The 25,672-nt window shown below is 43.8% G+C and overlaps 1 protein-coding gene across 6 annotated transcripts in view; it reads left to right on the forward strand.

Annotated features, from left to right (window-relative positions):
• Positions 1-25,672, forward strand: part of sdk2a (sidekick cell adhesion molecule 2a) — a 104,323-nt gene that overhangs the window by 41,374 nt on the left and 37,277 nt on the right. For 4 of the 6 annotated variants that reach the window (XM_088069124.1, XM_088069126.1, XM_088069127.1 and 1 more), the window contains exons 2-11: positions 11,788-11,950; positions 14,517-14,623; positions 14,893-15,040; positions 18,212-18,345; positions 22,920-23,031; positions 23,445-23,635; positions 23,903-23,986; positions 24,121-24,315; positions 24,773-24,889; positions 25,172-25,339. In XM_088069124.1, the coding sequence (XP_087925250.1) occupies positions 11,788-11,950; positions 14,517-14,623; positions 14,893-15,040; positions 18,212-18,345; positions 22,920-23,031; positions 23,445-23,635; positions 23,903-23,986; positions 24,121-24,315; positions 24,773-24,889; positions 25,172-25,339 (1,419 nt within the window). The remainder of the gene's footprint in view (positions 1-11,787; positions 11,951-14,516; positions 14,624-14,892; positions 15,041-18,211; positions 18,346-22,919; positions 23,032-23,444; positions 23,636-23,902; positions 23,987-24,120; positions 24,316-24,772; positions 24,890-25,171; positions 25,340-25,672) is intronic. The other 2 variants (XM_088069125.1, XM_042505662.2) reach the window with 1 other exon arrangement.

The raw sequence follows: 25,672 nt of genomic DNA on the forward strand, positions 1-25,672 counted from the left end.
TGCTGTGGTTGTAATTCCTCTTTTTTTTTTTTTATAAAAAGAACTCTTGCATATGTATAAGATGGTGTCAGAAAAACAGAGCTAACCTTGGTTTTTACTTTCACAAATTCAAAACTTCTTTACACCTATCTATATTTCATATCAGATGGACATGTTGGAGTGCACGGTGTTGAAGGTTTGAATCTAGAATGTGGACTTTCCCCTTAGCAAGGTTCCTTAATCTTTACCCTCAACCCGAATTTGGAGAAAACAGCCCTGCCAAGATCACCGCAGCAGTACTGGAAGCAATGTGAGCTTGAGTGCAAACTTAAGAATATAATTAGAAAAACATCATCAACCTCACATATTAGATAGCATTGTTGGCACAGGGCTCTTAGCTGTAGTTTGTGCCAGTAATCTGATAACTATCAAGGGGTATGCTTTTCTTGTAAGACAGCTTGCAGTTTTGAGATCAATCTGACAGAATCTTTACAAGTGGAAATGCAGGCTTGTTGCGTTTATCATAAGGTGAGCAGGTGTTTCAGATGAGGAAGAGTGAATATGTACACTTTGACTGTATGAAAACAACAACTATGTAGTCAGATTTAGGGGGCTGATGTTCTATTTTGTTATCTTAAGTTGTGTACTTTCATTATCAAGAGAAATGTACACATCTTTAATGTTCTAGTGTGGCCTGTCAGAATTCACGTCTAATCATTATTCATTAATTTCATCCTCATGCATGCATAATTTCAACGTATTCACATAGGGTGCTATTAAGTGCACCCGATTTTAACAAGTCGTGTTTCTCGCGCTAAACCATCCTAGAGGATCGTGTGGAGTGAGCACAACAATTAGTATCTCTGCCTCAGAATTTTCTTCCGCTTTGTTCAAGTTGCATGCCTCTCACTCAGCGCCTGTTACTGTATCTGATAATTGAGATGAGCAATGTGGTGTGAAGTCATGTAAGAACCAGCCAAACGCCTCCATTAGCATAATGTCAGGGCGTTCAGATCTGCTGTCTGCCTGCTGGCGTAGTGCTGGCTGCCTGTCTTCACACAATGCCACAGAACTGTGTTTCTGCTCTGTCTTTCCTCCTGCTTGATGGGAGAGCTGCGTGAACCAGTAAAGAAGGCTTGGATGCCTCAGAGGTCAGAGATGTGGTCTGGTGGGGATTTCGGATATGGAGGCTTGCAGCTTTGAGGTTCCATCTGAAGGAAGTGATTTTGGAGGTGATGGGGTAGCTTTCACACTATCACAGAGCAGGACTTGGTTCTGTAGCATGGATGATGGGAGAAAATAGTGGTCAGAGGGCCTCTGTAATGCGGTGGAGAGAGGCAGTGATGTGACAAGCTCCATTCTGTCAGCTCTCACACTCCAGAGGTCTCAATTAGGAGCAGGGACTCTGGCGTCCCACAGGCTGGGCTGCACACAAAGGTGATGTTCCTGCTACACATCACCCCAGACCTCCAACAAAATTAGAAAAGACAAAAAACAACCATACACTCTTCAACTCTATTCATCTCTAACTCTAACTCCTGCCTAAAAGCCCTGACACATAAAGTTGATGATAGCCTGTTAGTCAGTGTTGGTGAATGCTAGGTTTTGCTGTGTGTCCTACACCGTTGGCACTAGTTGGCCCTTGTTGGCCCTTGTTGGACCTTGTTGGACCTTGTTGGCTTTTTTCAGCAGCTTCAGCATATTGAGATGGTGAAACTATGCTGATGTCCAAGAACTTGCAGCGACGAAAGCCCTCTGCTGCATCGCCCTCATGTCGCCATGTCTTGGCCAAAAAGTTGCACAGGAAAACACCAAATTGACAGCCAACGAGCATGTACGTTCTGCACCTGCGGATACCTCTCCATACCAGCACACGGCGGTCATCTGTATGCATAATTCAAAACAGGAAACCCTAAGACCGCCGTAATGCTAGTTAGCACATTATCAACACAACCCATTAGTACAAAGTACAAACTATATTTACTGTGCGCAAGTGAACAACAACACAAACTATCAGGAAACATTTCTTTTTCGAGCTCAATGGTCAAAGAAAATCAGTTTCACCTCATTAAACAAGTTTGTTGGAATCTCAGTTCCTGTTAACTTTAGCTATTTGTTTACTTTCTCTCCTCTCTTTCTCTTCTCATGCACTAAGGTGAACAGCCTATCAGAGTGATTTCATTGACCAATCGGCTTCACTGCTGCTGATTCTCCATGCTAAATTGGTGAAAAAAGCAGTCAAGGGTTGAGAGGGTTGACAAAGGTCAATGGCGCGGGACACAACGCAGTAACAAGGTCTGAGGGTGCTCACCAGCGGCAGAACGTAGGCGAACCGTCTGCATAGTTTGACACAGCCTGTAATCACTTGATTAACAGTTCAGCTCTATGCTCAATAAAAGAAACAGAAGTGAGGAAAGCAAACAAACAGCTAAAGTCAAAAAGGCATAAAATTGAGACTAACTCGTTATATGAGGTACAATTGTTTTTATTTGGTCATTGAGCTCTTTTGCAGAAATGTTTAATAATTGTTTTGGTTACTTTTTTGTTAGTGCATGGTAAATATTCTTTGTTCCTTCTTGAACAATGAATGCAGACTACTGCTGCCTGCTGGTATGGAGAGTTATTTCTTGTTACGCAGGTGTAGAATGTACATGCTGGTTGGCCATTGACTGCAACCTTTGCAGTGTAACCCATCAGCTGGCCTTCATTACGAATCGTTTCTCTCACAGAATGTGAAAAATCCCATTTTTGTGTGTGTGTTTATGTTTATATTTACATTTTTTATCATTCTGTGACCCCTCTTTAAATTTGGATGTTTTTGCTTGTCAGTGAAGGCAGCAGGGGCAGAACCCTTAATGAGTTTTTTTTTTTCTCAGCAGCAGTTTGTGGAGTTTGAGTTGCAGGGATGATAACTGAACAGTCGGTCCAGTCAGAGCTGATCAGATCAATGGATGAAAGGAGCTGCTGCTGCAAGCTCGCTGCACCTGGCGTTCTGCTGCTCCATTTGAGCCCACAGTGCGCTATGCGCAACAAGAGTGTGATGCAAATGAATAGCTGAATGGCCTATACAATCCAATATGTTGCGGCAGATGTTTTAATTAAAGCAGAACGTGTGGGAATCCTGAGTTATATGATGTTTGCTTGGTGTGTCTGGGCCTTAAGATTCAGTGTTGCTCATGTGTAATCAAATCTGTGTAATGCATTTTATATTTGGGAAACTCCTGAGATCCCGATCCCCGAGCGAATGATGCATTGACACAAAAAAAGAAGCTGTTTGTCTCCTGCAAAACATGTAAATAAAGCATTGCCAACGCTGATTGCTGTTCACGTCTGGGCTCGGCGGAAGGAAGTGGGACAGACAGGCAGGCCGTGTAAATGTAATGAAGGGAGATAATAATTCTTTTCTCTGTCAGCTGCTCTCTGCCATTAGCATTTACTGCCAGCCCCTGCCACTCACTGCTTGGCGCCCATGCACTCTGCCACACTGATAAGAATCACAATCACCAGCCATTCCACACGCATATATTACAATGGCAGGCGCCCTGATACCTCGCACCTAGCAAAACACTATTAGCATGCCAGTGGTATCGCTCCAATTCAGAGATTCAAAGGGATCGGCTGGGGGAGAAAAGCACGGATGGGACATGGCAGTTTGAGTCCATGCATTTTTGCCTGATAATATTCCAGTGTCGGTATCTTAAAGACACACAGTCACAAACACAGAACATACATATTCATGCAGAGGCACACATACAGTGTGAGGGATACATGAGAACAAGGAGCAGGCAGGTTTACATAATGTCAAGAGCGAGGATGACTCTCTCCTCCAAAAAAGTACAACTCTATCTATATGTTAATGGTGGGAGATACAGATTCTGTCTGCATCAAGCAATTAAATCAAGACCGGTCTGATATCTTCATGGAGCTACCCACGGAGGTCCCAGGATGGACGGGCAACACAGCATTGCAGGTGCATCTGATCATCTCCATCTCAATGCGTGTGAAATAATGTTTCCCCCACCATACCATCTACTAATTAGGATCTAATTATCCAGGCTAGTGTAAACAATCGCGGCAGATGGCATAGCGCGCAGTATTAACTCTAATGACCCGGGGCCCTGTGGAATTCACATTTCAGCGCGTTTGTTTATTTTCCTCCATTAGTCTTTGCCCTACTTTCTAAATTCACTTAGGCCTATTTCCAACCTTCTCATGCCTTGAGAAAAGCTGCCCGCCTCCTATTCCCGATGCTGCTCTTGTTGTTTTTTTTTTATTTGCTATTTCTTCCACTTACTGTCGTTTATCTGTTTTGTGTTGCTTTCTCTTTTTTTTCAAACAATGTCAATTAGCTCTCACAAAGATCAAGTGAAAATTTGTACCTATTTTCTCCCCCCACCCGCTACCATCTCACTTCTCCCTAGCGAGAAGAGTAAAGAGGGAAGTCGAAGAGAGACGTGTATGTGATCTGGCGCACAAAAACCTTACTTCTTCCAAATCGGAGAAGCCGTCTGTCTCACCTGGGAAATAATGCTGTGATGTCAGTCACACACGCGCTACAGCGGGTGGCAGGATCATTTCCCGTTGTGTTCTCCCCATAAAAGCTTTCCAAACCTCACTTCCGTAAGAAAAAACAATTCCATACATCTTGTCCTTAGAAAGTAAGAATTTGCCATAGTGTCTGGCTTACATTCCTAAGTTGATACATTGATCTGTCGGCTGCTAGAATATGTTCACAGCTCGCTGCTACGAGACATACATCTAATCTGAGTGCCACAAAGTCAGACAAGGATCCCTGCTTTGTCTTTTCAGAGCTCGGGGTATCCCCTGGTGTTTAAAGACATAACTTTGCTACATCTCGCTACAGTTGTTCATTTGTGGTTTCCCTGCTGTTCATCGGACAGGGCTGAGCTGACTAGAGACCCGATGCTGCAGAGGGCGTGTAATGGTGGCTGTGGGTGTGTGAGGTCTCATTAATTGACGCCGGGCCTTGTGCCTGTGCTCCTCTGCGTGCCGTGTTCTCTGCCAGGAGCTGGACTTGCTAATTAGGCTCCTGGATATCACAGACACGTCCCTTGGTACGCCATACAATATACTGCTAGTGACTCAGAAAGTGCTAAAGAGAAGGAGAGAGTCAGGCGAGGGGAAGGAGAGAGATGGAGTAAGGAGTGATGGCAGAGAAAAGGATGGAGAGACATCTTGACAGAGAGCTCTGAAGGAAAGGGAGAGGAAGTGAGAGAGATGACAACTGATTAGAGGGCAAGGGGAGAGAGTGTGAAAACTACTGTATTGGGAGAGATCAAGGCCACCAAGAAAGAGAAACTGCCACAACACAAAGGGAGGGTACTGATATTGTGGCGGGGAAAACAGAAAAGGGAAACTTAAGATGGGAAGAGAAAAAAGACGAGCAAATCAAAAAGAAAAAGAGGAGTTTGAGACAGGCAGAGCATAGCAGAGAGGTAGAGGGAGGCACTCAGAGGAGCAGCGAGGCAAACAGGGAAGAATTCCAAACAGAAATGGTGTGTGTGTGTGTGTGTGTGTGTGTGTGCGCGTGTGTGCGCGTGTGTGCGTGTGTGTGTGTGTGTGTGTGTGTGTGTGTGTGTGTGTGTATGACTGAATTTGTCTGCGCTGCCCGCTGGAGTGTGTGTCCAGATAATTCAATCTGCTGCCCATTGACTGGCCTCCCGCTCCGTCTTCGCTCCTAATTAAATCTCCATTTGTTGGCTGGATGCTGGTGCTTCTAATTGTGTTGCTGTAGCATCAGATAGACACACCTTAAAACACACATGCACACACACACACACACAAGCCCCGCAGCGAGCGGGATCCCAGACACGTCACCGCGGTACATTACACCTCAATTAATCACATCAATTACACATCAATTAACCCATGGCGATCCACTAAACACAGCTGGGATGCAGGCGGCATTTCATCTGCGGCGACCTGAGGACTTTTTCTGCAACATCAAAGCAGACGCATCATCAAAAAGAAAAACATTTGGGACAACTTCACATGAAAATCCATATTCCTAATTCATCTCTTTCCTCTGAGCAGTGACTATGAGCTTTTAAAAGCAGGCCACTTGTGCGGTGAAACTTATATTGCCACAACATCGATGCGAAGGGATCTTAAACAGTGCGTAGTCCTACTGAATGGGGTGCAAACATGTTCCAGGGGCTATAAATACAAAGAGGGTTGGGAGACTTCGAGGTGTGATGGACTGGCACTCGCATGCGGCATGCAGATGCTGATCCATGGGCCATTTCTCTAAATGAATGTAGGGTTAGATGGAGGCTCTCCATCTCCCCTCCCTGTCTCTGAGGCCTGGCCTGCTTGTTTGGCTTCGGCTGTAATGGGTCGCTTCACCTTGCTGCCTCGCGTTGGAGGACACCCCCCTCTCTCTTTTCATTTCTAACCCCCCCCCCCGCTCTTAGTCCCTCACCTCATCCTGCCTCTACATCACTTCTCGATCTCTCTTTCTTTCGTCATTAAGCCCTGCATTTCTCCCACCATCTGTTTGACCGTCAGTCTCTCTTCCCTTTCTTTTCGTGTTCGCTCTCTTTCTTAATCCCTCCCTTCGTGTCCGCCTGTTTTGTGACTCACCTAAGTGATGGAGTGTAAATCGGTGGGGTGGCTGTTGTCACGGTGACAGCAGCTGGTGACAGAGTGACAGATCAGGCTGACCTTCAGGACGGATCGTGTTTTTGCGAGGGGAGGGAGGGGTTCTTTTTGTGGCTGTTTGTTAAAAGAGCTTCACATTGTGGCCCAAACATTATAACGTCAACTTGCAAAGCAACAAATGTTAAAGACAATCCAGTGTGTGTGTGTATGTGTGTGTGTGTGTTTGTTGTGCATGTGTATACCTACACTGTAAAATCTGACAAGTTTATATTACTTAAAATAAATGTTGAAATTGATTGCCTTGAAAAAGGAAAGTAAAAAGAACTATTAATTAATTTTCTTAAACTTGGTTTACTGAAGTCGCTAAAAAAGATTGATTCAATTAAGCTTGTCATTTATAAGTTGCAACAACTCCACAAAAATAAGTAAATATAACACATTTTTTTAACTAAACTTAATATTTAGATATAAAGCAAACATAAATTAAGACTAATACTTATATTTACTTAAATTCTTCAAGGCAATTGGTTTCCTAGATTTTTAAATTCCTTTATCAGATTCTACATTGTGTAAGGTTGGTGTTTCATCAGCGTTTAAGATGCTTTTAACCCCCACCCCCACCACCCCTGCCCCTCACCTACCCCACACCCTTTCACCAAGCCATTACCAAGCCAAGGTCACTGCCATGACTGTTGCATAACCCCCATCAGAGAGGCTAACCATGACCCATCTCGCATGTTAAAGTCCAATTGGAGAGGCTAAATGACAGCTCTAAATTTTCCCGGTTGACATGATGCACCATGAGGTGGACTGGAGGCGGTCGATGGAGCAGGGAAATGTGCATATGTACTGTATGCATGTCTGGGAAGAGAAAGAGAGGTGGAGAGGAAGAGGTGACGAGGTGGAGTGAGCGAGAGGATAACAAGACAGTAGACCTCCAAATGTTTCAACAGGCAGGGGCTCCACTTTATCGCTGCATCTCACTGATACAGTTGTGCCGAGTGCCAGTTAAGATGTGGTTACATCGGCTCAAACACGGGTGCCTGAGGATTAAACAGAGGGCAGGGAGAGCACCCTGCGGCTGGTGTGGAGCAGGGGTAAGGAGGTGAAGCACAAAATAAGCAAAACAAAAGCTGAATTTGAACACCGTCTGTGTGATTGTATGCCAGCATGGCGCAACGGGGAGCACAATGGGCCTTGGTTTATAAAGCTGCCCTGGTGCCTGTGGTCTTTGTCTCACAGCCATTAAAATTCTGTGGATGTAGCAGGGGACCCGGCTGGAGCCATGCCACCATTCAACCTCGGCTGTCAGGTTAGAATAAGGTGTTTTCATATCTTTGGTGAATGGGCTGTGGTGGTGCAGCTTGACTGTTGGGGGGCAGCTGCTCAGCACAGCAGCCACATTAAAGCCCCCCTGTTCCTCCCATGCCAGTTTTTGGTCTTCCCTAGATCTGCCACCCCGTTTCGGATGGCTTTTATCTGCCCTCATAGTGCTGCAGGAATTCATGGTCCAGAAGGACTGCCCTCTAGCTTTCCATCTGGAAATCGAAGCCTGCAGCAGGCACTGCCATGCACCTGCCAAAGCCGCCACTGTCCCTCCGTTCATCACTGGAATGGAGGAGGCGACAGTTTTTCACGGCCAATGCGCTTCCTTTTCTTCCTCCCTGTCTCTTCCAGGAAAGATGTCAGCTTTACCTTGACACAGTGCAGCCAGTCAGCCGCAGTCAGATGGACTCATGTCCCTCAGTCTTTAACGTGTCTCTCCAGACACATTTGAAAGTAAATATTTGGTTTAACATTGTTTTAACATAAAAGTTCAAGAAAAAAGAAAAAACTCAGAAAAAGAGCATCAGGCAGAGCTACTGTTTTTCCCTCATTGAGACATTTTCTTGTGGTTAGTTTTGCTTTGGTTTTCTGCTCTCTCCAGTTGCTCACACTAGGTTTACCCATAGACTGTATATTAAAATAGACAACATGTCTCTTATTACTCCCACTCTAAAAAAAATGAAGCTAAAATATCCCGGATACTGCTGTTTTGCACTGGTGACGTCATTTCGAACCAGAGTCCGCACAGTAGCAAACACCACAGTATGAAGTTCCCATCCATACACCCGCCCGATTATATTCGAGCAGCACACTCGATCACATTCACAGGGATTGGCACACAGCTGAAAACTAAACATTTGTTTAGTGACGGATCTAATCTATTTTTCCTAGCGTTCTTCTGAATCCTATATTTTAAGGAAGTGACAGTGCCCCCCCTCTACTTTATAGAAGAATAATGTAGAGGTGTGAAAACACCTCTTCAGTGACAAACTTTGCACAGATACACGTCACTGTAGGCAAGGGCATTTTAGTTGACATAAAGAGAATAAAAACACAGTTTTGAGTGGAGATGGATTTTAAATACCTCTTGTCTATATGTCATGTACGTATGTGTCTGTAAACATGTACTATATGTCTGCTGTGCATATAGTCTGTCGCTTCGGTTCCATGAAGTCACAATGCTCTAAAACAAGACGACACCTGAGACAAATTCTGGATGAGCTCAGCGATGATACCACCAGACAAACACATCCACCTGGCACATTAGTGACAGCAGCATCAAAAGTGAGCTGTCTCTACTGTACATAGTGTTTTATCAGAGCTTTGTACTACTGTGTGCATACATGTGGAGGATCACATCTGCATGAGCAAAAATAGACAAATGTTACCGCATTGACATGTGCAAACAGACACATTGCATCTATTTGTAGTATTTGTGTTGCTGACAATCACACAAAGAAAATAGGTGAAACAGAAAAACTACACTTCAGACTCATGCAGTGTGCACTACAGGCTCAAACGTGTATCAGCGGTGTTTGACCTCAGTGGGCCACTGCGAAGATCAAAAGCACAGTGATGAAGACGAAGAAGAGAATGAGGGTCAGACAAGAGGTTCTCTGCTGGAAACTCATTAGATCCCAGAGCTCAGTGTGCAGAGGAATTGGTCCTATCTTCCTTCAGCAGTGCGAACTGTTAGCGGTCAGCGGTCATTTAAGTTCTCACAGAGTCTGGAAGAGAAGATCACTTCAGTTTTGTAGCGAGCAATCTTTCCTTGGATGTCGATTTTGCACTTTATGTGATCTTAAACAATGGCTTTTTCCTCTCCCCAGCTGGCTTTGTACCTAAAAATACACACTTTGCTCTGAATGGGAAATTGGTCACAAGTGCCAGTGTTCAGGGATTCATAATCCACTCAATGGGCCATTTTAGGCAGAAAGTAATGTGACCACATGAATGGCGCTAAAACAGGTAGCCACAGTGGTGATTACTGTGCACTCAATTTCGCCGTTCAACAATTTCACATCACTAACTTGGTATTCCGCATATTCCTTGCCTCAGACGATCAATGTGCGAGTCTGGGTTTGGCATGTGCAGGTCTCTAATGGTGGCTTGTTGATGGAGCTGCATTGCTAAGTGGATGCAGCCACCAATCCCCTAAACCAGCTGGAAGCTGTTGGGTGTTGCCTGTGTGAGTTTGTTCAGGCATAATTATAAATGTTTGGGGATTGTGTGTGTGCACGTATGTGTGTGTGTGTGTCAAGTACGACTGCATTTACTAGTGGATGGATCTACAGCAAAGCCACCACTCCAGCGGCAACTGCCTGGGAAAAATAGGGATGGCTCCTCTTTTTGGGTGCAGACAGGGATCAGTTTCAAGGGGCTGTTTGGTTTGATAGTGTTTGTTTTGGAGAAGTTCGTGCAAGGGTGGTAGAAAGAACAGATTAGCCAGGTAGTGGGGTATTGTTGTAACCAAACAGGCAAAACGTAGAGACTGGTTTTGGAAATAGAAAGCGTCAAGGTGGCTGTTGTTTGTTTGCCTCCTTTTATGAGTGGTGTCTTTGAGGGTAATAGAAAGGGGAGTAAGCTGCAGCTTTCACAGGGATATTGCGTTTGCTGGTGTGTGCGTGTGTGTCCCGTTATCTGTGTTTGCGTGTACAGTGCGCACATGGCCGCCTGTGTGAAACACGGAGGTGCACAGTCATTCTTTTATTTACAGTTTCAATCACGCTCAATTTTCTGTATCCCCTTCCCTGCTCGCTGAGGCTGCCCTCACATTCACCCAGTATTGCCGCACCATCCTCCGCTTTTACCGCCATTAATCTTGGGCGTGAACCTGTGTGTGGATCTGGAGAGAGGGAGAAGAGGCTCCAGCGATCTGCCATGCGAGTGAGTCAGCGAGTGTGGTAGACCTAGAAACAGGCGCGCTCGAGGCCTTGGCGGCTTACTGCAACTATTAATACAGACTTTAATTAGCCCGCCACAAACACTGGCACAATCGGCTCAGTGTCGCCCGTGGCTGGCGAGGCAGACAGATCAATAGGTCTGATCATGCCTTTTTCATCAGCTCAAATGAAAGCACTTTGTCTCCAAGCTCAGCCCTGGACCTTGCGTATCACCTTAAAGGCTTTCTGTGGCTTCACTGGCTGTGTGCAGTGTTGCGGATGGGGCTTGTATAATCTGGCTGCATTAGGGAACTATAAAGATAAATGAAGGGAGGCACAGAGCATAACTCATCCTGTCAGAGAAGGGGTTTTAAGGCTGGGAAACTTTGTGTTTTCTAAAGCAGCTCCTACCACCCCCACCCCCCATGGCTTCCTAGTTTTGCACTCTCTCTTCCTCCTACTTGTATTCTATGTGTGCGCGTGTGTGTGTGTGTGTGTGTGTGTGTGTACAATCTCTGCTGTATTTTTCTCCATCTGCTTTCTGTCTATTCCCCCATCCCTCCTCTCTCCATCTCCCTCCCCGTCTCTCCCCATCCTCTTTTTACTGATCTAGAGGTATGGAAGAGTTCATTTACACTTCCTCTGCTGCACAAATTGCTCCTCTACCTCGTTGCCAGCGCATTTCAGTTTGAAATAAAAGAGTAAGCTGCTTTTGCAGTAACAACTTATTTCATGTGCTTTTTGGCAGGCTTTCCCGTTGACCTTCAAGTTCCCAATCAGTGCAGAAGAAAAATGGAAATAGCTTGTTCTGAGCCCTCATTTCCTGTGAATTGCTGAAATTGTGTTGTGTGTCTGCTTGCAGGGGTTACTGAATCACCAAATCACTGGCTTTTTTTTTTTTGCCAACTCTCTGACTCTTATCTGTCTTTTCCTATATGTCTTTATATATCACTCACTTTTCTTTTCTTTTTCCTGCCAGTAGATGATGTCCCACCTTATTTCAAGATGGAGCCTCCTCAGACCCAGGTGCACCTGGAGGGGAACCGCCTGGTTCTAACCTGCATGGCAGAGGGCAGCTGGCCCCTGGAGTTCAAATGGATCTATAACGGCACCGAGCTCACACGTTTCTCCTTGGAATACAGGTGAGAGATGCACCCTTGCCTGAGCTCACTCAATTATCATTTTCTTATTCATTCACTATAATTAGCTTACTACACGAGGACATTTTAGCGGCATTTAATTGTAACTAATAGCTCAATTGCTCATTTTTATTCATATTCCAGACTCATTTCTATGGATTTATTCAGGCCTGATTTGGCTACATGTCTCCCCTGAGACATAGCATCTTGTGTTCAGGGGATTGTCAGATTTATCCCGATTTGTATCTCACACTGTATTCAACATGCAGAGATGGTTTGAGCAGATAACTCTTCTTTTCTCCCTCTTGCTGTTTGTTCAAACTATCATCGCTGCAACAGAATCTAACAATGCATATTCCTTATCAGATTGTGCAGTGTGGGTGGGCTACTTTGCTCTGTCAGCAGTAAGATGCTGTTTCACTGACCGTGGAGTTCTTCTGGGCATTTTCTTTTTTTTTATAACACTTATACTTCAGCCTCTAAACACAATACTGAAGAATTCTACTAACAGCACAGAGTGTGGCCAGAGAAAGCTCCAGCCTGTGCTAACAAGACCTCTGCATGTGTGTGTGTGTGCGCGTCAGTGTGCCCATTTGTCCATGTACTGTATTGCTTGCATGCCCGCGTGTCTGTCCACGAGTCACTGTTGCAGTCCACAGTTAGAGTCAGTTTCTATCTAATTCTAGCCTTGTTTTCTTCACTCTCTACTCCCAGTCTGTCTAGTCCCCGAGACATGGACAGACTCTCTCAGGTGGCATTTACTGATTGCTATCACTGGCTACACCCCCTCCTCCACACACACACACACACACACACACACACTTTCCCTTCGCTTTCTCACTCCCTCTCTCACATCCTCTCTCCGCTCATCTTCTTTTTCTTCCCCTGTCTTTCCTCAGTATTTGGCTGTGCTCTCACGTGGCTTAGTCTCTGGGTCTGCTTTGCAGGCCAGCCCTCTGCTTGTTATTCTTCACCAGCCCTGATCAAAGGAGAACTGGAATCCATTTAATCAGACCCCCCCCCCCCTCCTCACCAACCCTACCCTGAATTGCAGTGCAGGGGGAAACATGGCAGGGGCGGACTCCACACTCCTAAGTGGCTGTAGCAAACCAATTAAAGGGGCCTCAGCTCTGGGGTTATCTACCTAGCATTTCGCACACATCATTTAACATGAATGCACATCACAGGAGAGACAGAGTTATGGCTGCCCAGGACGAACAGGTGAGAGGTGCACGTATGATTTGATTTAACTGACTGAAGCAACAGGATAACAGCAGGTTTTGTGAGTCATGCCAGTCAGAAACTCTCTTTGCTGTTCGCTCCCTAATGGCCTTAAAGAAGTAGTTCACTGCTGAAAAGATGGTCTTTTTGTAAAACTTGGGCTGTCTATGCAGGAGGAGGCTTTTGCTTTCGCTTAAGATGTAGAAATCATGCAACTACCAGAATGCACTGCACAGCACCTGACCAACTGCTACCGCTGGTGGGACATATAATGCCAAGCCCTTGGGAAGTGCACCAGACATTGAAGCCAGTTTTTGTAGTGGCCAAACTTAACAGACTTGTTGACTTTCATGTCAAAAGAGACATTTTTTTGAGTGTTAAAACCTCTTCAAAATAACTGGTTCCACTATTAGAATCTGATCTACTTGTTTGGATAACATTTGGAAAGTCTAGAAGAGCCACCAGTTGAATCATTTTATTCCCATTCAAGTTTATGTTTGTCCTCCAACCAAGCTCCCAGCAACAGTGCCAGGCTTTGAAAACTGTTTTTCATGGTGGTCAAAAGTGGAATTACAACTTTGGAGTCTTTGATGCAATGCCATGGGGCCCAAAAAGACTTCTCTCCATGAACTTACATTGTGAAAGAGTCATCTGTCTATAAGAGCTGCACAATTGTATCATTTTACTCACATTCATGTTAGCAATGCACTAAGCCAGAAGTGAGCCACTCAGCAGGTAGAGCTGTGCCGTTTTTCGAATATCAGCCCCAGAACTAGTGTCATCTGTAGGCATCGGCCTGGGAGATCAGGTCGCTGGTATTTAATCAGATTGTTTGACAGAAAGAGACGCGTGCTCTTTCTCTATATGCTTTTGTACTCTTTGTGTCAATGTTGGCCATCCGATGAACATGTGAAAGTAGAATCTGTTGTCAACAGTCCAAGAGCCAGCAAGAAAGACAAGCAGGGAGATCTGGGTGCTGGTAAAATGGAGGAAAGTTTACCACAGTTTATCTATACATACCACCCACATAGTTATGACATAAAGCTGGTTGATCAACAAAGAAGCCTTTTAAGAGTATATTCTGCCTTCTTTAACTTACCATCTCCTGCCCATCTGAACATCAGCACTTAATCACACTTCTAAGCCGCTCTGTTATATCCCTGATTTACAACATCTGTGTCTCATGGTTAAGTGGAATGCCATTTAAGATGTGTTTCAGGTGCCCAATGAAACATCTCGATTAATTTAGCATCATGAGTGTGGGGGATAAAAGCGCCAAGATGACAAATGTCTCTGTCTGTCATCCTGATGATGACTAATGGCACTTTGCGTTGTGTGTGCCCATTAGGTACCTGATCCCCTCGCTGGACCGATCGCACGCTGGCCACTACCGCTGCATTGTAAGAAATCGAGTGGGTGCTATAATGCAGTGCAGCACTGAAGTGCAGGTCGCCTGTAAGTGCTGGTTTCTTTCCATACATCTGACAGAGTAAGGGAAGGACACAGTTTTTGTTCAAGGCTTGTCAGGCACAGTATGTGGATGAGTCACTCTGAGCAAAGGAGCTTAGCTTTTGAATAAGGTACATAATGTGGTAATAATGACAATTCTTCTTTTTCATCTTGCTGGCATATATTTCCAACATTTTCTCTTCTAGTATCAATTTTCCTCTTTTGCTCACTTTCTTTGTCTCCACTTCTCACACTTTTCTGGTTTTGCCCACCAGATATGGGCGGTTTTGTGGAAGGTGAAAGGTCTCAAACTGTATCGCAGGGTGACGGCGCTCTCATCCACGCACCGCGGATACACAGCTTCCCCAGGCCGCAGATCACCTGGTTCAGAGATGGGCGTAAGATTCCCTCCAGCAGCCGCATGTAAGCCCACCTTGGTTTATTTGGTTTGAGTAAGAGAGTGTGTGTGACTTGTGGGTTTCTTGCGTGTGTTGAGCACTCGTTTGCAAGTTGTTGGTGAAGCTGCTGAGGCAGAATAAGGCAGAATATCTTTCACTTTAGAGAACTCCACAAAGTTCAATACTGCACAGAGATTTTCTCCCACCCCCCCCCACACACACACACCATGAGCGAAGTTGAGCAGAGTAGTTGATGAAGGAATGTTGGCCCTGTGTTCATCATTGAATCACCTCTCAATGATAAAGCGGGTTATTATATTGCCCCTATTGACTTTGCAGGCGGAATGATTGAAGGGTAGAGATAGAGCAGGCAGCAGGGGAACCAATTAGACAAAATTGGACAAAAGGCCTCAATTGATGATATGTTTGACTGACAGCACTCACCCCTGGGTGGATTTGTGTGTGGGAGCATGTGTGTGTGTTTGCATTTGTGCCTGTGGTAAGAATCTGTGTGAGGCCGAGTGTGCACAGTGGGAGTTCTGTGGGTTACTGTATGTCTGTAAGGGCTATGCTTGGAGCGTGGCGGCTTTTTTTGTGCCTGCTCTGATATGCAATTTTCTTGAAGAGACACTGTGAAGATAATCACCTGAGATTAATTTTGCCATCTATACAAATTGAGGAAGGCAACTCCTCAGAAACCACCTCCTTTATGTATTATTCAGCAGCAAGTTCTACCATGTTGTAGCTGACATGAAGACTCTTACCTCGAGCTTGCTCTCGCTCGAAGGACGGATTGGTGCGTGTGCCTGCGGGGCTCCAAAAATCGCAGCACAAGCAAAGAGGGTAAACTGCAAGAAAAATCTCAACCCCTTCCATGAATGTTTCGACCTATTGCGGAGCCGGTTACTATGCGGCTGTCTCTTATCAGAACTGGAGCAGTGAAGCTTTTGCTCTGTGACAATGAGAGCCACTGACAGGACACTCCGCATTTACCGCTTGTTTGCTCGCTTTGTGTCAGGCCACATTGATATTCACAGGCGTGTGTGTATATATGTTTGTGTGTGTGTGCGAGTGTCTGTTGACTCGGTGAGAGCCACGGCTCCTAATTGTCCAGGAGTGTGTCTGTTTATCCTGCGCCGATCAGGCAGATGCTGGCAGATACGGAGAGCCTAATCTGGCCGCATGCTTAGCGTCAGCTCTCATTTAATGGGCTCCTCTCAAACGTTTGAGCCCATCAGCCTAAACAACATTCAGCCATTCTATGGGCACAAAAAAGATTTTAAAGAAATAGCTTGGTATTTTTCAGGCCGGTTGCTATTATGTATCCATTTTCTTGTATCCTGCAAAGCATACACTAATTACTATAAATGCAATTAATGTGGGACAAATCAAAAATCCATTCTAAGCCCAAAAGACACTCAGCAGATCAGCTGAGCAAACATGATGCTAAAACAACATATTATATTGAGTTTACAGCATTAAAAGAAAGAGATCAGTGTTTATTGCTAAATTAGGGACTTACTCTTTTAGTTTCTGTCTGTTGCAATTATCTCATCTGTATTCGCTGGGGCAGGTTGCACAAATATGGACTTCTTTGACTGTAGCTTACATCTTACAAATATACTTCAAATATGAAGACATCTAAGTAAATCAGTCGTTCAAAGCTGTTGTAGGGCCAATTAATTTGTCTGGGTATATTAAGTATATCATAAGACCAGCCTCAGTTATCTTAACCCTCTGGGTTCACACAGCGATTGAAACTACAGTTACTTTGTACTTTATACCCAACTACTGCAGAAACAGTGAGTATAAAAATAACGAGAGACATTCTGAACTTTTCTTTTAAGGCACTGTGGTACCTTGTAGATGGAAGTGCTCATAAAATTGTTTTTGTGTGCCTCTTTTCAGACATAATTTATGAGTTTGTGTGTGTGTGTGTGTGTGTGTGTGTGTGTGTGTGTGTGTGTCAGTTTACCCTCAGGATTTATTGACTCTGAGAAACAACTACTCACTTGTTTAATGATACGAGTGTGTCTGTGCGCTTGTTAATGTGTGTGTATGTGTTAGTGGTGTTTGGGGACAAATTTTGTAATGCACACTCGTCAACAGGGGATGTCGATTAATTGGGAGCCAAATCGGTGACCTCAATTTGATTTGACTACATTCAGTGCTGCCTGAAGCCATTTGTGTGTTTATTGGAGTAAGGTTGACGTTGTGTGAGTGTCATGAATGAGTGTTAGGCAATGCAATGTCCTCAAAGGAATACTTTACCTGCAAAGTGACCATATGTATTGTTAGTCATGCTGTGTTACCTTGAATTTGTGTAGAAATTTTGGTTTTTCCTGCATGCTTCAACAGAAAATGGCAAACACATTGATTCAGGGAAAAAAATCAGGCCTGACCCTACTTGAACCTGACCCACGGGGGCTGGTTTGGGCCCGGTCCCGATTAAAAACTAAAATAAATATGTTTTTTTTTTTTTTTTTGAATATTAAAACATTGATTTCCAGCTAAGATGTTTGGTGTTTCCTAGCGCCACTTCTTCTTTTCTTAAATCAATAGTCTGTTGTCTAATGCACAACAGGTTCAGAAGTTCAGCTTACACCACTAGATGTGTTGAGTGTGCATGCCTGGTGATGTTGCATCCTGAGGATTACCGCCCTGCTACCCCGGAAATACTGCCAACCACGTCACCTTTCTCTCTCTCTTTCTCTTGTTTCCTGTCCCTCTTTCTCTCGTATGCACTCTCTCTCACCTGGTTCTCCTCTATATTGCTGCGTTGTTCCATCACTTTCCTGTCACTTTCACTCTTTCCCTCTTGAATCAGTCCACTAAAAAATAAAAGTAAATGGTGAATTGGCAAGAACCCAACCCAATTCAAGTTGAGGTGCAAGAATGAGAAATTAAAGCCTGGTCTGGCCCAAATGTGGTATTCCTGGTTGGGTCCAGTCAGACTCGGGCAGAGAATTTTAATTGGGGTATTGCAAGAGTTTGTAAATGGATGTTTTGATATGCATGGACTTAAGTCATTCAGTAAATCAATGTTTGCCATTTTCCGTGGAGTTTGTCTTCAGTTTTTTTCATGAATTAAAGGTAAAGTAGCATGACTAATTGATGTACAAATGGTATTTTTTTCAGGTGAAGTGTCCCTTTAAAACTATGCGTAACTAATGTGGGCATGAATGTTTACTGCTAGTGCCATCACCCTGGACAACACACTTGTCATCCTGTCCACTGTGGCCCCTGATGCGGGACGTTACTATGCCCAGGCGGTTAACGACAAGAATGGAGAGAACAAAACCAGTCAGCCCATCACGCTCACAGTGGAGAGTAAGTACACATGCAGCTGCACATGCATCCATTCAAGCAACAGGCTTCCTCGCCCACTCAGAGATACACACCTCACTTGCAGAGATGTGTCATCAGCAGATTGCCTTAACAGGTTGTTGCAGATAAAAAAAAAAAGTTTAAAAAAAATTTTCCTCTTATTATTTATCACCTACAACACAGCAGCTACACAACAGGTGGCTCAGCCCGAGACAATAGAAACAGAGATAGCGCCCTCTACTGGCGTGCCCTTTCATCATATCACACCTTTCTGCCATTTCTTCCTCTACTCTCTCTGACAGACATAATCATACCCATTATCCAGAATAGTTGTCCTCTTGTCCTGCAGTCCTCCTCTAACCTCTGGCTCAGGCAGTGAATTACGGTCATGAGTTGTGTGTTAAGGTGGAGCTCCAGCAGCAGCAGCAGCAGCACCTCGCTGACTAGCTGGATGTACAGGCCCCCGTAAAGCGGACCTTCAGTTTAATCGCTCCTCACAAAAAGCAGATTTATGAAAATGACACTGAGCGAACAGGGAATGATTAAACCTACACACACACACACACACACACACACACACACACACACACACATACATAAACACACACATCAGGTTAGAAGGTTGGCCTCACTTATAAACGCTCACAACTTCAAATAAAGTTCGGCATTGCTCATGCAGGCGTGCTACATGTCAAATCATTAGAGTGTAGCTGAACCTCACGCTTCACTATTCTCCCACCTACTTTCACCTTCTTTCATCTGAACAAAGTCGCACAGATTCTCCCACATACTTTCATCTAGACAAAATCAGCCTTCCTCCACTCACTATGACCAACTTTAGGAGCCGCTAAATGTATTTTCTATCTGGCTCTGAAGATAATATTTATGCTGATCTTTTATTCCACCTGTAATACAACCTTTGATAAAAGATATCACAGAATCTGTCTTGAGTTGTATTATTTATCTAATGGAGGGGGTTCAACTGTCATGTGAGGATTTTGACCTGCTCACATGCGGAGCCGCACAATTTTTAATATCAGCTTCTTGCTCACTCCAGCATCTGCTCATCATATCGTTAATACAGTGTTTGTAATTCAGTGCTCAATACGCATGACACAGCAATCTGTGGGGACCAGATATCACGGAATATCACCGAATCTGACCTTGCGGATCACACAACCGTATTTTGCATCTGAAAGTCAATAAGGTTTTTTACAGCTGCATTTGTTCATTTTAGCAATCCTGTGGAGTAAAAGACGGAAAAATATGCAGCGAAGGGAGCGTGCTGTTCCAAAGGGAGCATACAAATGAGACAGAGCCGAGTGTTATAGTATAAAAGCAAGCTGACATCCGCTAATACCCACAGTGGGCAGACATTTTGCGTTTCGTTTTCTTATTTAAATGCCAAATTCACTCCAGTTGACTTGGGTTAACAATTGTTTTTTGGACACAGACAGATGTAAACAATGTGGTGACATTATAGCAAGAATTTGCTATGCAGGTCACCGAGTTGTTTACTTTTCCCATTTAATTAGAAGATTACACACTTGAGGTATTCTCGACACTGAGAGTTTATGAACTGCAATACATTAATTATTCTCTGCCAAGGAACCAATCATGTCTTCTGGAAAATAAAATGAGTTATTTGACTAATCTAATGGATTCCCAGTTTTCATTGTGTCATTGGCAAACATGATGCAACGTTCTCAGCCAAATATTACGGGATTTAACTTAATTTAACAAACTTGTGTAGTGTGTGTAATTACACAAATCTGTTACACATTTGATAAACTTTAAATAGATATTAAAGTGTAATATTGGCACTCTATTTGAAGGGGACAATTTCACACAAGAGTAGCACCCATCACGTTTTTTTACAGCTTTAACACGACTGCATCAACATTTCACATCAATGAATCATGAATAGTTTATATTGTATATTATGCTCTGTTTATACCACTACTAATTCATGACCTTCCTAACCACTTTGCTTATTCCTCATCTCTTGCTTCTCTTGGTAGAAGTGCTGATACAATTCTTCTTCTTTCCTCCCTTCCATCAATCACTTCCTCTCCTCCTCCTCTCTCTCTGCTTCTTCTCCACTTCAAAACTCTATGTACCACAAGCTCAGAGACTATAAGACCCACACCAATCAAACTTTCTACATAATCTCACCTGTTAATTAAGAGGCAAAAATTACATCAGACAAATGACCGGAATCTTACATTTTAGCCAATAACTTCTGGCCATAGTGGTTTAGATTTCTCCTCATAAATCAGTTGGACTTTGGTGAATCTTTGCAGCCTGTTTAGTTTCTTTCTTTTTCAATTTTGTGACTTCTTCTATGACGTTACAACTAGCTGTTCTACGTAGATTGATCAGTCTTCACTGCGCTAATTCATAACAATGTTAACAATACCCTCAAGATTCTTGTACAACCATGATAAAACTCATTAAACAGGAGTTCTTGAAGAATTTGAAAACATTTCAGTAAGCTGTAAAATTGATCTATTTACCAACCAATCAATGTGTTAATCATCTGCCTTCAAATATTTTATTTTGAATTAAACACATCACATCTCACATTTCTTTGCCTCTCCCTCCCTGTCTAGACTTTTCACTTCCAAACCCAATTTGAGTTTTTTGTCTGACAAGCATGCAATGCATTTAAAGGTCATGGTCCCCCACTTACCTGCTTTATACACTCTGTGCTGTCGTAAGGAATTATCCTTACAATCTGTGCTCAGGTATGCTGTGAGGTTAATTCATGAGTCTTATTTTTGAAATGTTAAATGCATTCTTTGAATGTGCCAGCAAAATGTCAGCAGCAGCTACATCTAACTTTGTTCTTCTTTTCCTTCCCTGCTTCTTGAAGCTGTACAATTAGAGTTAATAGTATCTGAATCAGCTAAAAGCACTACTTTTAAGGGTCCGGTACATAGGGTTTAGGGGGATGTATTGACTGAAATGGAATATTATATAATAAGTATGTTTTGTTTAGTGTATAATCACCTGAAAATAAGAATTGTCCTGTTTTTGTTACCATAGAATGAGCCGTTTATATCTGCATAGGGAACGTCGGCCATCATAACCTCTGTGACTAATCGAACGGCATTGGAAAAACACAGATTTTTAACACTGAACTGTTTTGATCAGTGTTTTACCAGTTTAAATCATAAAGTTTATATAAAAGAGGAAGAGACCTCTGCGAACAATTCGGCTCCCATTTAAAACCTCCTGAACTTCTGGATCTTAAGTTATCAGAGAAGAAAGGAGCGCACATATTAGCAGTTGCTGGTCTACTGGCCTGCCTGTGACAAACCAAATTTTGTTGGAGAAACACTGGTTTGTAACTTAAAAATACTTTATTAAGTATTTTTAGTGGGTTTAATCACCCACTTCATTTGGTTCATTTGTATGGGCGAGGAGTAGATCTCTGGGGATAATTTGGCTCCCAGTAAAATATATAATGAAGTATGATATAATGAAGAGTGAAGGAATCCTAACCAGGAGTTCACGCTCTGCACATGGGACAAGTTTCAGCTGGTTGCAATTTCCAGTTGTCACCACTAGATGCCACTGAATCCTGCGTGCTGCTCCTTTAAATGTCAGCTTTACAGTATGTAGCATTTTGCATATTAATGTGGGAGCCCAGCAAAAAACTAAATCTAATTTTGAAAAATGAATTGTATTTTCAAAACAACTTGCTCACTACACTGTATTAAATTGGTTTGTTTTTTTTAAATATGATGCAACTGAAATCACAATTTCAAACTGCAGAGCTTAGGAGATGGAGACTTGAACGAAGCAATCAAACTGGGGAGCAGAGCCAAACAGTAATAACCCATCAGGAGGGCTGCGCCTACATTCAGGCAGTGTTTGTAGAGGAAGCTTTGTCATTACTCTGCTGAGGTCCCTCAGAAACAGGCCTTGAAAGGCTGTGATTTACAATGAGGTGGCGCAAAATAACAATAATGATAATAAAAACTTGATTAGAGGCCGCATTAACCTGGGGTAGCCCTGAAAAAAAAAAAAAAAAAAATTCACACGTAGACAAAACCACACGCACGCAGTACACACATCGTAAATACGCCGTAAACGCGCAATCACTCAAACACATACGAGTGCACAGGCCCATACCCGTACTCTGGGGAGGTAGGGGAAAATGAGATCAGATTCAGAGAGAGATCACTGATTGAGGGCAGTGAATCGATGGTTGGCTGGAGGCTCCGTGAAACCCGTGAGTGATGGTGCTGCATTTAATCGCCTTTTGTGTTTGTCTCAATTATGCTACATAATGGCTTCTAACACCTGGGCTAACACCGTGCTCAGGAAATGCTGTGTGCACTGGAAAAAGGATCTAAAGTAAAGACAGAGGTGTTAATAGTTGGCTGATAGCATGCTGGCTACCTGCTGGCGGCAGTGACAGACTGTGTGTCAGTCTTTGTGTAGGGATCTAGTCATGCTCAGTTGGCTACATCAGGCACATTCGCAGGCTTAATCTGAAGTCTGCATATAGTTTATAGATTTTTTCATTTTCTTCTATCTGCGTCTGTGTTTCTCTGTGTGTGTGATAGATGTGGGAGGACCTGCAGACCCCATCGCCCCTTCCATCATCATCCCCCCCAAGAACACCAGTGTAACCATGGGGAGAAACGAGGCTGTCATGGAGTGTGTCGCTAATGCCAGGTAAATTTTATCACTCACGGAGGGACAGATAAATAAAAAGCACACGCCGACAGACACACACATTATCAAAACACATCCCCCTTCTCTCACCTCCACATCTGATATTTTGTGATTCAAATGAATCTTGAAACCTTTTGTTTGAACATGATAGAAAAGTGTTTTGTACGTCTCTTCTCCATTCTTCCCTTTGATTCAAGGCTTCACTGTGTTCTCCGTATCTTGCGCAATCTCAGTCCTCAATTCTGACTATTATCTCCAATTCAAAGACTTAATCAGAATGACAGATGTATCCCATTGCTCCCTCAATGCTCTGTAACCTTGAAACAGAATATAAATCTGTATTAAAAACCCAAACTACACTCCCTAGCTCATGCTCGCCTTTTTCGCCTTTTCATCTTTTTTTTCTCCCCCAGACCCCTCGTCAAAATGAGTATCACTTGGAGGAAAGACGGGGTAGTGGTCAATACAGGGATCCGAGATTTTGGCCGGCGGTTGGTCATCAGCTTGCCTGCGGTCAGTGACAGCGGCTACTACGAGTGTGAGGCGTCACTCCGCAGCAGCAGCGTCCCCTCAGTCACTGCCGGGGCCTTCCTGCATGTTCTAGGTAAATCACCCCCAGCTTTCATTTTAACATTTCATGAAGCAGACAGCGTCGAAATTATCCAAATATTGCATCAGCATGCTAACCCCCATGTTGAGAGAACATTTTTTCGCCATTTTATACTTCAGTAATTGAGTTGATGTTGTTAACGAAAGTGTTGCAAATGCTGGTTTACCAGAGAAGGGTCAAGATAAAAAGCACAGATGATTGCGAGTCATTCTTAAAGGCTTTAATGCCGCAATGTTTTATGCTTTTTCTTCTTTGAAACAGAATATCCTCTGTTTGTAAAAGAGCCGCCGACTCACATCAGTGCAGAGATGGAGAAGGTGGTGGATATCCCCTGTCAGGCACGAGGTCAGTGGTGTTTGTTTTTCTGTGTGTTGTTGCATGTGTGAAAGAGCAAGAAAGTATAAGAAAAAAAACAGAATAAAAGAACAAAAGGGTCACAGTGACAAGGAAAAAAAGTTAATCCTCTCCTTCCTTTGCAGGAACGCCGCAGCCAGACATAGTGTGGTATAAAGATGCAGTGCCCATCAGCCCGGTAAAGATCCCCAGGTACAGGGTGTTGGTGGGAGGCAGCCTGCAGATCAACGGTCTCCTGCCAGATGACACAGGAATGTTTCAGTGCTTTGCCCGCAATCTCGCAGGAGAAATCCAGACAAACACCTACCTAGCTGTTACTAGTATGTCCCTTGAAAATATTTCAAAGCTGTCTGCTTAATTCTGCTCATCTTCCCCTTTCTGTTCCCTCCCTTTTTTTATTCTTAAATCCGCTCCTCTGTTCTCCTCTCTAATCCTCTTTTCTCCCTCTCTCTGTCTTGCCTCCTACACCCCATCTATCTATATATCTCTTCACATTGACAGATTTGTCACCTTGGATGCTTGGGCAATTATTGGCTATTTTTGAATCAGAGAACGTGCAGGAGAAGCAGTGAGATGGCGGCGCCTTGTCAGATTCTCAGAGCTGTCCCTCAGAATGAGACCTGACAGCCGCCCTTTTTGTCAAGTCTATTAAGCTCGCTGCTGCCGTCTGCTTTATTAGGGAGAAAGCTGTTTATGTCTCTCATTATCACCTCTGTCTCACCTGATTTTTGTTTTTGCGCGTGTCTCTGTGTGTGTGGCCGACCCCTCCCCTTGCAGGTATCGCTCCCAACATCACCGCTGGCCCCACTGACAGCGCCGTGATTGACAGCATGTCAGTCATTCTGCATTGTGAGACCTCAGGAGCCCCACGGCCAGCCATCACCTGGCAGAAAGGTGCGTGGGCTAACAGCATGTGGCTCCGAGGTGGGGGTGGGGGTGGGGGTTCATTATGGCACATTTGGACTTGACAAAGTAGACGACAACTGTGGAGAGAATTCAAAATACGCATTTTCTCTGAACAAGCTCCACTTCTTTACTTTTGCTGCACTGCTTTCCCTCTTGTTTGTTTTCTCTGACGTTTCTCCAATACCCTAATCTCTGTTTCTCCCCGTTCCCCCCCTGTTCTTCCCATGTCCTCCATCCCATATCATCAATCACTTCCACCCCTCCCTGCAGGTGAACGTGTCTTGGCCAGTGGCTCGGTCCAGCTGCCCAGGTTCACTCTGCTGGAGTCGGGCAGCCTGCTAATCAGTCCCTCTCACCTTTCTGACGCTGGTACCTACACCTGCATGGCCAGCAACTCCAGGGGAATTGATGAAGCTTCAGCTGATCTAGTGGTCTGGGGTAAGCATATCTGAAACTGGACTCTCTGGCAAGGCAAGGCAGCTTTAATTGTGTAGCAAATTTCAGAGAACAGGGCAATTCACAGTGCTTTAAGGAGCAAAAAAATATAAAACATAATGATGGATACAGATTTACAACAAACGAGTAAAGAGAAAATATATAAAAGGTAAAGTTTAACCCTTTGAAACCTGAGCAAATTGTTTTGATTTCTTTCAAAACATGGGAAGAGGACAATCAGCAGCTTAACAAGAAATGGCCCAAAAATGAGCAGTAAATTTGTGGAAAAAAATACAAAAAAACAAAAGAAATTTGTAAAAAATTACAAGAAACCTA

Source organism: Plectropomus leopardus, chromosome 18 (assembly GCF_026936395.1).
Source record: "Plectropomus leopardus strain MGB_pleo_1.0 chromosome 18, ASM2693639v1, whole genome shotgun sequence".
In the NCBI taxonomy this organism is placed as follows: Eukaryota; Metazoa; Chordata; class Actinopteri; order Perciformes; family Serranidae; genus Plectropomus; species Plectropomus leopardus.